Source organism: Periophthalmus magnuspinnatus, chromosome 1 (genome assembly GCF_009829125.3).
Source record: "Periophthalmus magnuspinnatus isolate fPerMag1 chromosome 1, fPerMag1.2.pri, whole genome shotgun sequence".
NCBI classification, from domain to species: Eukaryota; Metazoa; Chordata; class Actinopteri; order Gobiiformes; family Gobiidae; genus Periophthalmus; species Periophthalmus magnuspinnatus.
The window spans coordinates 24,025,381-24,039,400 of NC_047126.1; the positions used below are offsets into that span (position 1 = coordinate 24,025,381).

The 14,020-nt window shown below is 41.4% G+C and overlaps 1 protein-coding gene across 3 annotated transcripts in view; it reads right to left on the bottom strand.

Moving 5' to 3' along the window:
- radil (Ras association and DIL domains) overlaps window positions 1-14,020 on the bottom strand; it is a 43,562-nt gene that overhangs the window by 15,652 nt on the left and 13,890 nt on the right. For all 3 annotated transcript variants that reach the window (XM_033975831.2, XM_033975825.2, XM_033975817.2), the window contains 7 exons: window positions 12,666-13,353; window positions 10,574-10,704; window positions 5,122-5,159; window positions 4,210-4,361; window positions 2,934-3,046; window positions 1,417-1,533; window positions 176-299 (listed from right to left, as the gene is read on the bottom strand). In XM_033975831.2, coding sequence (XP_033831722.1) covers window positions 176-299; window positions 1,417-1,533; window positions 2,934-3,046; window positions 4,210-4,361; window positions 5,122-5,159; window positions 10,574-10,704; window positions 12,666-13,353 — 1,363 coding nt within the window. The remainder of the gene's footprint in view (window positions 1-175; window positions 300-1,416; window positions 1,534-2,933; window positions 3,047-4,209; window positions 4,362-5,121; window positions 5,160-10,573; window positions 10,705-12,665; window positions 13,354-14,020) is intronic.

The window sequence follows — 14,020 nt, forward strand, 5'->3', positions numbered from 1 at the left end:
TAGCCAAACCTTAACCTATTTTAACTCATATCTGAAATTTAAACCATGTTGTTGATCTAATAATAAAGAATCTACATCATGGGGACCTGATTTTTGTTTCTAAGAGAGGCAGGTCACCATTGTGGGATTTTATTCCCACAATGTGATCGATCACATTGCCCGTCCGCTTTCTCACCTTTATCCATTAGCTGGTTAAACAGGGACACGTTGGAAAAGAAGAAGAGGTAAGCAAACATCTGGGCTTGGATCTCTGGGTGGACCTGGTACCCCTGCAGCAGCTCCTGGGTGCTCTGAAAGACCTGGGCACAAGTAATGGGGACTGTGTGATCGTCAGCACATTTGACAAATTCTTCTTTAACTATTGCAGCTCTCTGACAGTTAAACAGTTATTTAGTTTTCTTATAACAAGCACATTTTTATAGTCTTCCTAACACTTGATCAGTCGCTTACACTCTACATCGACACACTAAAAATATATGTCTGGACACTACACACAGCAAATACTACAATATGTTATAGTTAGTACACTGCCTGGGCAAAAAAAGTCGCCACCTGGATTTAACTAAGCAAATAGGTACAAGCCTCCTGCAGTTGGTCAGGTCTAGGTTCAGCAGCAGTCTGAGAATGAGGTCAGCTGACACCTGAATATACTGAATTTTATTCCATCAATGGATTTTTTCTTCCCTGATGGCACAGGCATATTCCAAGATGACAATGCCAGGATTCATCGGGCTCAAATTGTGAAAGAGTGGTTCAGGGAACATGAGACATCATTTTCACACATGGATTGGCCAACATAGAGTCCAGACCTTAACCCCATTGAGAATCTTTGGGATGTGCTGGAGAAGCTTTATGCAGCGGTCAGACTCTACCATCATCAATGCAAGATCTTCGTGAAAAATTAATGCAACACTGGATGGAAATAAATCTTATGACATTGCAGAAGCTTATCGAAACAATGCCACAACGAATGCGTGCCGTAATCAAAGCTAAAGGCAGTCCAACGACATATTAGTGTGTGAGCTTTTTTTTTTGGTGGCGACTTTTTCTTGGCCAGGCAGTGTATGTTTCATATTCAAAATAACTATGTGCTTCACATTTAAAACATTTAGATTAGACTGGGATATCCAAATTGTATTTTAATTTTTTAATTTTTTTTTTACAAAACTTTGCATACATCCTAGGTCATTCTGCGTACCTGTTCTGATGACTTCTACCACAGTTTGAGAATCATTGTTATATCACTCAGCTTTAATGCCAAGATAATGATTAAAGGCCCTGTGCCCGAGCTGCTGTTTGACACATTAGTGTGCCTTGTTTGCTGCTTCAGGCTAAGTAGTTTACAACCTGATCAGCCATCACTTGGGTGTCTTTGGATTACTTTTTTGTCATAGAACTGGACAAACGGGAGCTGACCTGTAAGACCCTGCGCACCGGCTCAGGGAAGCCCACTCCTCCTTTCCAGCAGGGCTCCGAGCCGTCCACAGGGAATGGATTACAGTCCAGCAGGCCTGGCAGCACCACGTACAGAGCCTGTGCACACATAGTTTACAAGTCAGAGCAGCTGTTTTAGTTGAAGTGGGACTTAACTCCTAAACTCACAACCACACTTCAAATAGGACCTGGAGGACTAAAGAAGAGTGAGATGTAGAAGCAGTGGGGTCTAGAGATCTATGGAAGAGTGTGATTGGCCTAACAGGTAGACTTTACTTTATTGTCCCCGGGGGGATTCCTTTCCACATACACAGAGCACGTCTCACATATACACAGATAAACACCAAACATCACAATCACATAAACACATTTACAAAAACAGACATTATGCCTCAGCGGGGCCTGTTGTTTAAGAAGGCAATGGCTGCTGGGATCAGGCTTCTACCGAACCGTGGCCTCCTGCACCTGATCGCCCTGTACCTCCGTCCTGAAGGCAGAGGGATTAGATGGTCCTGGAGGGGGTGAGTGGAGTCCTGTATTATGGCGAGTGCGAAGCGTCCGATAGCCCGATTATTTAGATCTGTGAGATTGGGTGTGGGGAGTCCTATGATTTTAGCAGCTATGTGTGTTACTTTTATGAGTTTGGTCCGGTTTTTAACAATAAGCATGTTATAGAAGCAGGTGGAACAGTACAGTAGGATGGGCTGAATGATAGATTTATACAGCAGTAATAATATCCACAATAGTATCCACACTTCAAACTCCACGCCTACAGCCAGGTGTTTGTAATCAGAAATACCTGGCTGTAATCAGGGCAGTCTTTCATGATGTCACCAACTACTGAAAAATGCAGAGGCCACCTGAGGCAGCACAAACTTAAGTTTAGCCATTTTTGACGAGAAAGCTCCAATTTGCAATAAAGATGCAAAAATAACTAGGACCATATCCACAGTTTAGTTTATATTGTACAAAACTGACTCTTGTGAACTTTAAGCCATTTTAGACTGTTGTTACCTCATCAAAAGCATACCCAGAGTTGTGTTTTGCTTCATTAACACATGTCTGAGTAATCCTTTATTAGTTTGTCTAAATCTCCAAAGAGCAAAATGCTCTCTTCCACCTTGTGATGTCATGAAGCGATAGTTTTCAAGTCAACAGCTACCTCTTTTTGTTCAATAGAGATTGGTAATTCCAGAGCTGAAATTATCCAAATGATCCTATTGAAAGTGTATGGAGTTTAAAAACACAGTGAAGCATTTTCTGTATTACCACATGATATCACAAAGCAGAACAGAGTGTTTTCTGTTTGAGAGAAGAATTCAGTCTAAATATACAGGGTTTGTGAATTAAATCTGTGTGAATGAGATACAAAACTACAGATATGTGTTTGAACAGGAAACAGCAAATGCAATAGAATTGCAGGTTGAAAAAACAAAATTAGTTGACAAAACATGTGTTTCAAATCGGCCCTATAAAAGCTAGTCTATACAATGGGTTACCTTGGTGATATAGTAGACACACTGTTGAAAGGTGTACATGATGACCTCCTCCAAGATGCTCATAGCTTCCTCATTGGCTGAGATGGTTGCCGATAGCAGCGACTCTTTGGACCCTGGACACAGACACAATATATTGTATTTGTATTGTAACCTCTGACATATTATTTTGAGTTATGAAGGAGAATATGTTGAAAAAGAAAAATTATGTTGATTTATGTATGCTTTATGTTTTGTAATTGGCATTTGAGAGAAGACCAAAATATATACATATACTGACCTTGGCCTTGCCCACATTTGCCAAAAATGAGCCTAAACCAAACTTTCTTTGTGGTGGCACGTCCCATTCATTTAAATGGAGAGGGTATACAGGGTTACCGGTTTTTAGACAGAATAAGATCCAATGACAACAGGTCATCATTGCTACCTTGCAGGTGATGTCATCAACATTCCCTGGGAGAGTGATGATAACTAGAGGCACTGCTTTGTCTGAAGCACCATTACTCAAACTTTGCCTTTAATATGAGTTTTGTTTTAACACAATCTGATCATAAAGAGCTGATTTAGCTGGAACTGCAACAGGTGAGCTGATTTCGTAATGTTAAGCAAGCCGCTCTCCAATTATATTACAGTCACAAGCTAACTAGCATTAGCCAACAGCTTTTCAGTTAGTCACTCTCACCTTCAAACTCCTAAAGGAACCATGAACATTCTCACTGACTCCTGAAAATGTGTTGTTTAAATTAATTTTGTAATTTTCTTATCTTAAAACTTTTTCAGCAGTATGACCCCCCCACTGTCAATATTGCCCAAAATAATAACAGTATTTAGCTGACTTCCAGGTCCATCACCGGACTGAAAACCATGAACATGTTTACAATTGTTTCACTTTTTTAGCGACAACAATTTAGATTGCAGGCGTTTAAATCTAACAAAGTTATAAGCACTGATCTATCATTATAAGGTAAGAAGCTAGGCTAGGCTAAGCAGTGGGATATATACACACTGGTAATCCTGGATTATAACTACATTATTTACATATTTGATATAATTTGTCATTAAACATACGCCTTTGAAAAGTAACTGTCTCTTGTCTCTTGATGAATAAGAAACAAAAACATAGCTAGTCAGCTAGCTAGTCAGCTCTGAAGTTTCTGGTTGAACCCAGAGGTGACATCACTTAACAACTTGCCTAAAACAGCATTTAGCAAACATTACCATACAAATTGTGATTTAAAATGCACTGTGGTGAATGTTGCAGTGACAGATGCAACCTTACCCTGCATGTTCTCGATGCTGTGCGTGTAGGCTGGCGTGCGCTGCTGGATGAAGTAGAGGATCTCAATGGAGTTGGACATCCAGAAGAAGATGGTCTGCAGGTCTGGCACCAGGTCAGAGATACTGAGGAGGGACAGAGAGGCGGGGTCCTGGCTGCAGAACGCACACATAGAAGTATTTTAATACTAGTGTAAAATACTCGAGTCTTATTTTACTTTATGTTTTTTCTTAGGGAAGAGAGAACATGAAAACTTCACAGAGGAAGGAATGGGCTAAAATAACATTATAACTTAATTTACTAGAAATGACCTTTTCTGCTTTTGTCTAGACACTGAAAGATACTACTACTACTACTACTACTACAGCTACAACTACTACTACTACTACTACTACTATGATAACAATCTCTTATACTTTTCTTGCACTTTGCAGGCTTGACAAAGGCTCTCAAAGTGCTTCACTACAGTCATTATTCATTTATGCGATACTCAGTGGAGGTACAATACTTCTGCAGCCACAGCTTCCCAGATGTAGACTGACAGAAGTGAAGTTGCCAATCTGCATCATTCTGACCACCACCAATTACTCACACACATAAGACATTCATAGTAGGGTGGTAAGTGGGTAAGTGTTCTGTCAAAGGACACCACGACAGAATGTTTAGGTCTTAGCGGAGTACGGACAGCCACCAGTAGTACTACTTTTACTTCTTCTTATGCTGCTACTGCTGCTGTCAATACTACTAGTAAAAAGTATATGCCTATACATTTTTGTTTGAGAATATTATAATATGTATTTCTGTAACTGCCTTCAAATGTAACTTCAGTAGTTCGACCTATGGAATACCCCCACACAGCACATGCCTTTACAGCTCCACGTGTGTGTTCTGACACAGTAGTAAAAGGATACTCACTGCTGAGCTTGCTTCTGCGCCAGCTCCTTTGTCTTCTCCTGTAAGACACACACACACACCACAGCGCACTCTTATTAAGGCCTCATGAAAGTTTGAGTGTGAGCGTAGGAGCTGAGAACTATCACATGTCCACAGCCCTGACCCACACTGCCACATTACTCTAGATAGAGCGGTGGGGACCTTTTTTTCAAATATCAAATACATGATGAAGATATATAGAATTATGTAGCAAAGAAAAAAGTGAAATAACTAAATATTTTTAATATTTTATAATCAAAGCCACAAAGCAGCCACCCTTTGATTTGTTGACAGGGCTGCAATCCCTTGGCCCTTGGTCTCCATGACCTTCTTGATGAAGTCCCTTGAAATGGATTTCACTTCACAGGTGTGCTGTGTCAAGGTAAAAAAATGACAAAAGTGCACACCAGGGTTCAAAGCAAAGAGTGGTTATTGCAAAACACACACACAAGTTTTGAGTTATTTTGAATATGTTTTTTGTTTACTACTTTCCATGTGTCAATTCATAGTTTTAATGCCTTCAGCGAGAGTCTACAATGAAGATAATCAAGGTAATAAAGAAGAAAATTAATGACTAGTAGTGTAGCTCTGGTGTCCACAGTAATGTGTAGGCATCTTTAACTATAAACAAGCTTAAAATGTTACATTTTTTGACTGTTTTATATGTTATTTTATGGCGTACGTTCGGATATGGTAATGGTTGAGAAATGTGTTTTTTAAAGTTACTTTCACTAACATATTAGCTAACCCAAACATATCCCTAACCCTAATCTTACCCATTTTCCTCACCTTAATATAATCCTTTTTTTAGGCTTAAAATTTGACTTCCTAGTTGGAAATCATGAGGGCACACCAGGGCAGTGTCTCCCAAAGTGGGGCCATGAGGGCATTGCAAGAGGGCTTCAAGAGGTGATCCACAAAGACTTACTTGTTCATTATCATACGTCTAAGAAATAATGCAGTGTGTTAATGTAGACAACTCTTGTTGTTAGGTCTATCATGTCTCAGATTATTACACAGATAGAAGATTCACATAGCACTGTCCCCAGAACATACGTAAATATTAGGTAGATGGACTTATTGGTGAGGGATTTTCAAGTGCCAGGAATTGATATGTTTTCATGGATTGGTGCATGCTCACAGTCTGGTGTTGATTCAAGTCAAGATCAAGTTCAATGTGGATATGGTTCCAGTGCTTACAGCTGTCCACTGCAGCATTCACCGCAAAACACTGGCACCAAACTTAAAGAGTGTTCTGGATAAAGACCGACAATTTTAATTCTTACTTCAAGAGAGCAGGACAGCACTATGGAATTATCTTGTGATAGCTCATTGAAACTGGTCTTTATGCAGATGCACCTGGTGTATTTCTAGATAGTTTTTACAAGGAATACACAGACCTTGCCAACAAAGCTCTCTGAGTTCTCATCCCAAATGGGATATGAAACTGGATTTTCAGCCCTAGTGTCATTAAAACCTAAATACAGAAAGAGACTGGATGTAGGGTTGACCACCATTCAGGTAAGAAAACTGCTTGAAATAATGTTTTAAGTATCAGAAAAAAATGTTGTTATTAATTGGTGGTGAATTGTGCTTAATTTTTGGATAGAATTCTCCCTCGCAAGCATAAAACAAGCTCAAAACAACAGCAGTTTCAATTCAACAGAGCCAGTCTCGTAAATGACCAGTAACTGACAACAGAACTTTCATGGCAAATTGTCAGCATGGCAACTAAGTGTCACATACAAAAGCAGTTACATTAATAACAACATTAACACATCAACAGATACAAAAACAACAAAAGGTGTCAACCCTGAACTAAACACAAAATATCAGATCCATTACACTACCCCTCTAATCAAAGTTCCTTGCCCACAAAGGACACAAAAGTCACATTCTCAGAAAATTGGGAAGTCTGTGGATCCCTTGGCCACCGCCTGTCAGAACACGGAGAAGATGAGGGGCCCGAACAGGGGAACATGCAATGTCAGAGGGAGGGCAACATTGTAACTGGGGGAACTACAGGTGTTTACAGCATTAGACGAGGTGGAGTCAGACACCTGCCTTTTTCCTAGCTCCATGACAGGCAGCTCCCATAGTGATACATAGTGACCGTGGATCTACAATCTGCCATCTCACCTACCCTGCTCTTGGATCTTTCCACCCTCTTTGTAACACCACGTCACATAAGCGTAAGGTCTTCTACATTGACCAAAGTTCCGAAGAAGCTCTGGAGAGGGCAGCGACATCAATCCAATGGGGCTGTTGCTGGTTTGCAATCTATGTGAGTACCAAGCTGTCCCTGTCCAGTTCCTGTTGACTGGCCCACTCCCTATTCATATCCATTAGTCCCTAATAGGTTACTTCATCCAAACCAACACACTTAACTGCCCACTTAACTGCCCGCTGTAGCTCCAGGTTTTCCTGGGACTCCTTCTTTGCACAGTAACGATGTAAAGCAGGGTCTGCGAGAGAGGGCATCCACATTACCAAGGTGTGCTCCTGGTCTGTGCACTATGGTGAAATTATAGGCCTAAAGCTCCTTGATCCATCGTACCAGCTGGCACTCTCGCTCCTTAAAAGACATGAGCCACTGTAGGGCTGAGTGGTCAGTTCTGACTGTCAAGTAGAGCACCCCCAGGCACTGACCACAGCCAGGAGCTGTGAGGGCTCAATAAGTCCTACCTTTTGCATGTCCTACAGCGCCTTGTCTGCAGCTGCCTGTCTTGGAAGCTGCTGTGATCTCATCCCGGATGGTTGGCGCATCTTCAGTGCCAATGTTGTGCTCAGTGAGGTTACAATATCTTCTGACATGGTGAAACTGTCTTTAAACTCCAACAACAACTGCCAGAGCTGCTTCTGTCCTTCACCATTCCTACCCTAGATCTCTCTCACCATCTCTAATGCTTCCCCCTCAAGGTGTGGAGGCCCATCTGTGTCTTTGTGGGGTAGAAGGGAGGGCAACAACAGGCTCAAACAATGCACTGTGATACAATGGGTTACTAGTTTGGGGAAGTCGTGCATTTCAATGGTGTGATTGTGTGGAATGATTAGGGTGCCTCATCTGATGTCAATTATGCAGTCTAGGGCCCTCACGGTATCAAAGCCCAGTATACCGTCCTCCAAATCTGCGACCCACCCATAAAGTCACTGTAGGCTCACTGACCATGGGGGCCCGTTCACCAGTCAGAGTTTGCAGCTGTACAGAAGTAGGAGTAATAGAAGGTATACCTTCCAGCACATCTGACCTCAGCAAGGTAGTTGAGGAGCCAGTATCCACAAGCGTAGAGCAGCTAACATTTCCCACTGTTGTGAGTATATACTAGTAATCCCCATCTCTTGTATGGCCCACCACAACACCAGGTTCCGTTTCCAAGACAGAGTGCCGTGGCCCCGCATTGTCCCATCTTGACCCGCTCATTTCCCTGCACTGGTCTAGCCCTGGAGTAGTCTTGGGACATGCGTCCTGGCTGTTCACAGCTCCAGCAGATCAGCTGACGTTGAGACCTGGGTCTTTGTTTCTTCTCGATGCACCAGCTAAATAAGCTCACTCAGCTTGGAGGTCTCTTGGTTCGGCCTCCAGAACACTTATACTAATATTCACCTGCACATTCTCCCTAAAAGCAGTCATTTGGGTGCCCAGCAGCTTCCTCTCTGTAGCCAGGTCCAGCGCTTCTTGTGATTTAGCGTGAGCCAGGCGTGTCTGTATACGTGGGTCAGACGGCAATACAGCCTGTAGAAAATGATCCGGGGCCAGCTCAGACTGCATAGCAGGTGGCATGTGGGCATAGGTGCGATAAATCAAGCCTTCAATGTCATTTACGGCTGCTTACACAGCTCTGAGTGAGGTACACTGGAGGTGGAGCAGGACCTCCTCTTCAAGCGCCGACTAAAGCTATGTAGTCACATTTGTCTTCAGGACTCAGCCTAGGCCAACATTTCAAACTGTGCATGAAAAGCTTTCCAATCAGCCTTTCCGTCATGCCTCAGGGTTTTAATGGCACAAGCAGGGGACATTTCTACATAAGGAGTTAAGGTAAAATCCCTGGCTGGGCCACAGTGTGTGACGTTCCTGTACTGTACTGTGTGATGGGCTCAGACCAGCTTCTGCTGGGAGTTGTTTGGCCATGTCTCACACCAGCTCTCTGATTCCCAGCTGACAACAGGGCAGCTGCGCAATACTGTCTTAGCATGTCAGTGTCCTCCTCCAGAAGGAAACATCTTCAACTTATTTATTTTAGCAGGTTAGCATGGTATTAGCATTACAGTGAGGGCACAACACTGTCTCTGAAAGTTGAAAAAGACTGCTAATAAACTTGTCGTGGTGAAAAATTAGAATGGTCGCAATGCATAAGGTAAGTGAGGAATAACTTTGGATCACTGTAAACCGTTAAAAAGGTACTAGTTCTTTACATGTTTTTGAGAGTAGGTATTAGGTGAGTGGTTTAAATGTTGGATAATGGTTAACCATTAAGATGAACAGTGGGGGGGCAGACAGGTATTAACTGGTGTAATACAGTGCATGTGATCCAGCTGTTTAACTATTCACTGAGCTGTTGGTTGGATATCTTCACAACAACGCACCACTGGCTAAAACAAAAGCACAGTCTGCTCTCAAGAATAAGGAAGGTACTATGCAAATCACATCATATTATCACTAGGGTTGTACAACAAGAGTAGAAATAATGTGATGTTAGATAATGTTTGGTATTGCTATATTTTTTGCTATGTAACGTCTTCATTGCTTTTGGTGGAATTAGGCAAGTTAGGGCAAGTTACAAGTTTATTTTTTAGCAATAATGCAACTGTAATTGAATAAATGCAAGAAAGATAAGATTAATGCCATGCAGTGGAACATTTCAGGCACACCAACAACATCCCAGTGAAAATAAGCAAGTGACAAACCCCAAGTTTCTTAGTGCATCTAACCCTTAATTAAGTATTAAAAAAAAAAAAAAAAAAGCTAGCAAAGATCAAAAAAGGCTAAAGCAGACTTAATCATAAATAAAATCAGCCTACATTTTACACAAAACATATTGTGCTTGAGTCTGATATATAGTTATAATTGATGACATCTGTGGATCATTATGTTATAATTCGCACATTTTAAATTGCAATATTAATTTAAAAAGAAACAAGCTTCCACGTTAGAAAACTGTGGTGGCCAATGGGAGCAGATGTCACAGTAAGCGCCATCACAACAAACAGCCGTGAAGTTGTCAGCACCTCTGATGGATAGCTGCACTAAATATATTGTGCTGCTCTAATAATCATGGTCTGATTATTAGAGCTGATTATTAGAGCTGATTATCATTATCTGGGTAATCCCACCCCAACCTGTAAGTCTGAACAGTACTCGAATTATTACTGTAATGTTGAATATCAATGCACCCTTATAACCTGAGCCATTGAACAGAGGGTAGAAAAGACTGACCCAGGCAATGGTCTGGATCCTGCGCACGATCTTGAGCAGCAGCTTCCCAAAGCTCCCAGGAGGGAAATTGGAGGCAGAGTGCTGTATGCACAGACACAGCAGGTAGGCTGTCGTCAGCTTATGGTCGTCTCCTGAAATACACAGACAAACACTAATCATCATCACATCTTTTATTATTGGAATAAGAATGTAAGGCTTTGTGAGGAATATCTATTTTGGTCATTTTGGTTAGTGTTAAAAATCACAATTTATATTTTCAATTAGCTTCACTGTGAACTAGGACTGTGCAGTTAATACAATTTAAATGAGATCAGTTCAGTTTTCAGAGAAAGATCAAGAGCAGAGCAAAGGGAGGGGAGACTCAGAGTGTCAAAAAACAAAGTGAAACTTATAAAACATGTTAATATGTTTTAGGCAAATATAGCATTTTCAAAACAATAAAAGGTAACATGGTGATCTAAATATGTTATGTGTTAGCAGTTAATACCCCATATCTGTTTAATCTGCTTCTTCAGTTCTGAAGAAGACCTGAAGAAGCGGCTTGGATGAGCAGCGAAACGTTTTCACTCCTACAACGTTTTGTCCAGTTGACAGATTTTATATTTTTCTTTTGCTAGTAATACACCATAGAAGTAAAATACCCCCTATTTAATTCTCAATGATCAGCTTGGGTCTTTTAAACGGAGAGGTCTACAGCCAACTCTCTGTCAGTAAAAGCAGGTGGTTTGGAGCAGAGTTCAGACTTTGGAGGAAGAAAAAAATACTTTCATGTTATTAATATTGAAAGCATTTGATTTTATTTTAATTAGACAAAATAAAATGAAATTGAAATTGTGATCAATCAATATGAGGAAAAAAAATCTTCAAATTTATTGGTAAAATCACCCAGGCTACTGTGAATATTTACACATAGCCAAGATAAATATGTAGTGATCTGAACTACAGGATAAGTAGCTTTTACACATACATACATAACATTTTGTCACATAGAGTTGGAATTACAAAAAAAAAGAAAAATATTTTAACTAACCAAAGAAAAGCTAACTGTAACCATTGAAATTATAATTTCAATTACAATTGGTAGGTGATGGTCCGACGCAACCACCTTCTACAGTAAGGCACAGCTTAAGGTCTGTTCACACCCCCCCTGTAATCAAAAGGCCCACAGTTCCGACCCATAGTTCAAAGCAAGGGTTAATAATGGCCTTTTAATTATGACTTGGTTTGGTTGTATAGTACCTATGGCGTACTATTGTAGTTAGTTTTACATCAGTTAAGTGGCAGTTTGTAAAGAAAAGTAGAAAAAAGGTTGGAAAAACAGGAACACAACCAAATAAGTTTTAAGACTGTTTAAAATAAAAAAATGGATTTAACATCACATTTTCAGGAGCCTGTGATCATGCTCCCATTTAGGTGTCTGATTTTCAACAAAAAAGGTCAGAGTGACAAACTGAAAAACTGGCTAATGCTAGCTTGTGACAGTAATGTCATTTGAAAGGGACTTGTTTAACAGCACAAATCCTCTCACCTATTGCAGTTTCAGCTACAGATAGTGTTACAATAAAGATCAGATTAAAGTCTAACAAAGCCTCAGAGTAGAGCAGAGCAGAGCCAACAGTTAGCATCACACCCCCAGGGAATATTGATCAGCTACAAAGTATCAATACCTCTACCTTTGTCAATACAGAATATCCCATCCAAAATGCAGAGACAATTTACGCACAAGGAAGGCTTTTTTCTGGAAGTTTAAACATTGATTTAACAAAATAAAGGTGCCATTTATTTTTATTTGTCAAATCATAACTGTTGTCTAATTTAGTTTTGTTTGTTAACATTATGGTTGCTAGGTAACCTCCAAGTACAACATATCCATTGCTCATGCCTAACCAGGAAGAAAATTATAAACTTCATCAAAATTACAAAACTAGAAGAAACTAGGCAAAATGTTTAGTATAACATTAAATATGTTTTAATGAAATGAGTATAGCCTAGTATATGCTCAAAGATAGTAAAACCACCCACACAAATGAATGGCATTATCAAATATCATTATAAATATTAACTTGGGTTGTATATTGTGTGTAATACAAACCTCCAGGTTCGATAAGTGACACGATCCTGTTTAGGAGCTGGTCTTCGTGTGCTTGGTCAAACTCCAGCTGTAAGCGTCTCTTCTGCCCCACTCCTCTGACCCCGCCCCCCTCCGGCCCTGTTCCGCCCACACTCAAGGGTGTGGCCACAGCCAGCCCCACCGCTGTGCCGATGCTGCGGGGCTTGACCAGGTGAGGCTTAAAGCTGCGCCTGACAGCGGGCACACTGGACACCTGGCTTGCTCTGTCCTTCAGCGTGGAGCCACACATCTTACACACCTGTCCCCCCTCTGCCTCCTCTGCCCCTGCCTCGTATAGCTGACCCAGGGAGCGCAGGCGGGCGAGGGTCTGGGTGGGCAGTGGCTTGGCTCCAGTGGGGTCCTTGTACAGAAAGATGTAGTGCGCTCCGAAGGACAGCAAGTCCCCATGACGCAGGGTTGTGGAGCGCTCGCAACGGGAAAAGTTAACCAGCACGGTGGCATTCAACACGGGCTCCACAGCGACACTGAAGTGCTCCCCAGGTTCCTCTCCTTTCGTGTTGTTGCCATGATGGCGGGGGGCAGGAACTTTCCGCAGGCGACAATGCAGGGGCATGATGTCCGGGGAGAAGAGGCAGATGTTGGGTCGAGCCGAGGGGGTCTCCTGTCCCACTGTGTGCTGCTCTCTGTTCAGCAGGTACACCAGGCAGTCCTGCAACACACACACACAATTTATACTATGCTCTAACATCTTTGCACCAGTATTTATCCCAAGACATGGCCAACAAGGCCAAACTCCCCTGTGAACAACATTATGATAGATGTTGCATTCCCTGTGTAATGTCCACCATTCTGTACTTAAGGCCACTTCTATTAATGGCATGAAACAATACATTTATTTGATGGCATTTTATTTAAAAATCTTTACGCTTAAGAGTTTTTACATTTTATTAAGGCTAAGTCTGCATGTTGGAAGGTATTCCTTTTAGCTTAATAATTATGCTGGGCAGGAATAGGATTGCTTTGAATAGAAATTTGTTGGATAACAAACATCCCAAACATGCACAGTAGGTCAAATGCTCCAGCTAAGGTAGTCCTGACCAAGACTAGCTCAAGCTTCGGAAATGAGTCCCACTGCTCCTGACAGATTGCCCCAGTGGCACTCAAAGATGGGTCGGATACGGAGGACAAAATCTCCCTATGGAAATAATAAAATGTAAACCAATTAAACAGCTGCATCACAACAATGTATTTATTAACTTTAATCTGCATTAGTGAGTTAGGTGAAAATACCAAATCTTCACCAAATCTTAAAACTCACTAACTTCTCCTTCCTGCCTTGCTGACATCACAGCCTTGTTGGGACATGGTGGCCACCA